Source organism: Equus quagga, chromosome 10 (genome assembly GCF_021613505.1).
Source record: "Equus quagga isolate Etosha38 chromosome 10, UCLA_HA_Equagga_1.0, whole genome shotgun sequence".
Lineage (NCBI taxonomy): Eukaryota > Metazoa > Chordata > Mammalia > Perissodactyla > Equidae > Equus > Equus quagga.
Window position 1 is genome coordinate 20,091,289 of NC_060276.1, and position 2,622 is coordinate 20,093,910.

At 34.7% G+C, this 2,622-nt stretch overlaps 1 protein-coding gene across 1 annotated transcript; it reads right to left on the reverse strand.

Annotated features, from left to right (window-relative positions):
* Positions 1–1,243: 1,243 nt before the first annotated feature.
* CCDC169 (coiled-coil domain containing 169) lies at positions 1,244–1,876 on the reverse strand. Its single transcript, XM_046672812.1, has one exon. It carries the CDS (start codon positions 1,874–1,876, stop codon positions 1,244–1,246), a length of 633 nt encoding a protein of 210 aa, XP_046528768.1.
* Positions 1,877–2,622: the final 746 nt, after the last annotated feature.

A 2,622-nucleotide genomic window follows, 5' to 3' on the forward strand; every position in this document is an offset into this window, starting at 1 on the left:
AAATATTTCCAAACAGCTCCAATGTAGAGTAATTTATAGGAAGTTACTTTATATTTCACTTCATTACATTTTAAAGTCATATAAAAATTATGTGGCTATATAAAATTTATGCATTCTTCCTTAAATAAATAAAGTGAATATAGAGATAGTTATAGAAATGCATTTGGTATTCATTACTGGTGATACTGAAGAGAATTTAGGTTTTAATGCCAGATATAAGGTGAGAACACCATTAGCTAGAAACTATACTTACCATTGGGTGATTTCTGGAAATCTGAAGTCTGATAGATTCATTTATTACGTTGGGCAAATAAATGATATATATGTTCCAGACCTATGCGACCATTACAAAAATAGTCTAAATGTGAATGGGAAAATTAAATAATTTTTTAAAATGCCTTAAAAGAACCCTTCTCTTATTCTCTTTCCATCTTCATTTCTAAACTTGAGTATGGTGGACACTTGCAAAGTTTGGTCCAAAAAACTAGGGCATCACTATAAATTACTAAATGTCACAAAATGACTTAAATCACCGTGTGCTAAGTGGCAGGACCTTGTAGTTGGATAAGTATTGGTTGTCTAGAATGGTAAGAAACCTTAGAAGTTGCATAGTTTGCCTCAGTCATTTCACAGGCATGGGAAATAAAGATGAGGTAAAGGGACTTTCCCAAGATCTCGTAAGTTCATGGCAGAGTGGAGACCAGGACCAAGCTGATTCCTGATTGAACGCTATTTCCACAATATTATAATATTTCAAGCCCAAGTTTAAAATGCATCTGATTTGCAACTTTGTTTAAAACATTGGGTTTAAAAAAATGAACATAATATGCCGAGAATAGCAAAAAGTTTTCATGAACTCACATTTTTAGCTAACAGCCAACTAGAAACCAAATATAATAACAATGTTACTATCAGATCAGAGCATGGGTATATTATTAAAAGCAAGTTTAATGATGACAAACTTCAGGTTTCCTAGGATATTTTAAGAATCACAAACACTGCTATTAGATATTTTAGGGTCACTGCAATTACTTTCTAAAGTTATTTTTGAATCTAAACTAAATTACTAAGAAAATTACTTTCATGCAGACAAAGGAACAAACTTCTGGAAAAGGAACTAAAGAGTTTTAATAGCTCATTTTTATCTATTTCATTCCCTGACAAAAGTCTTGAACATTAACTTCTCAAGTTGAATATTACAGATGAAAAAGGAGAAGAAATAGAAATCCACCCAGTTCTGGAATCACGGATTGAGTTTGGGAAGATAGTTTGATCTTGCGGTCTTTTTTGCTGGTTCTCTCTTGGCATTTACTATCTTCTGATTAGCTGGATTACGTTTTCCCGTTTGCACTAGATTGTCTTTCATTCTATGCAGTTGATCCATCTGTTGCCTTTTAGGAACTTGGCGTGAGCCAGAGACTTGAGACATTTTAGCTAGGTATATACGGCGTTCATTACTGACCTTGCGGTAAGCCTTTGCTTCTTGTTCCAGTCTAAGTGCATAGTCTTTCACTTGATTTTCAAGGATCCTTTTTTCTTTTTCTAGCTGTTTAAGTAGTATATTTAAGGATTCCACTGGCATTTGCTCATAGAGATGAATAGAAGATAGTCTATCTGAAGGATTTCCACGGACCATTTCCATTTTCTCTTTGAGAGTAGCAATTTGCTTTTCTAGTTGATGATTCAGTTCAAGTTGTGTTTTATAACGGATTTCCCACTTACTGGGTTTATTTCTAGTATTGAGTTCCACAATCATGTTTCCTATTTCAAGTATTGAGAGTTGTACTAAGTTTCTCATATGGATTTCTTCCATTAACTCCAGTTTAAGGCGTTCGGTGCTCATACCTTCAAAGTTGTCACCTCTTTCATCTCCCATGGTGGCAAGTCAGAGACCTCCCACGCCTTTCCTCTCAGCACAGTTTAGAGCAGACCTGAAGGGACACCCAGAAGCTGGGGAGGAGGAATTGTTGTCATGAACTGTTGCTATGGTGAACTGACTCCTAGAATTCTTGGTTGACAGTTTTTTTCCCTCAGCACTCTGAATGTGTGACAACATTGCTTTCTTGTCTCCATTGTTTCTGATGAGAAGTCAGTTGTTAATCCTACTGTGGTTTCTTTGTATATAACATGTAATTTTCCTCTTGCTTTTCAAGTTTTTCTCTTTGGCTTTCAACAGTTTGACTATGATCTCTTTAGCTGTGAATACCTGAGTTTATTCTACTTGGAATTCATTGAGCTCGAATGTGTACATTAATGTGTTTTTTTAAAATCATATTTGAGACTTTTTCACCTATTATTTCTTCAAATACTTGTTATGTCCCTTTTTTCTCCTCCCCTCTCCTAGAACTCCCATTATGCACATGTGGTGTGTTTGATGGGGTCTCACAGGCCTTTGAGGTTCTTTAGTTCTCTTCATTCTTTTTACATTCTGTTCTTTAGACTGGATAATCTCTATTGATCTACCTTAGAGTTTGCTGATATTTTTTTCTATCAGCTCAAATCTGCTGTTGAGCTGCTTGGGTGAATTTTTCATTTCAGTTCTTGTACCTTTTAACTCCAGAATTTTCATTCTTTTTTTATAATTCATCTCTCTTTATTAACATTTTCTATGCAATTAGTCAT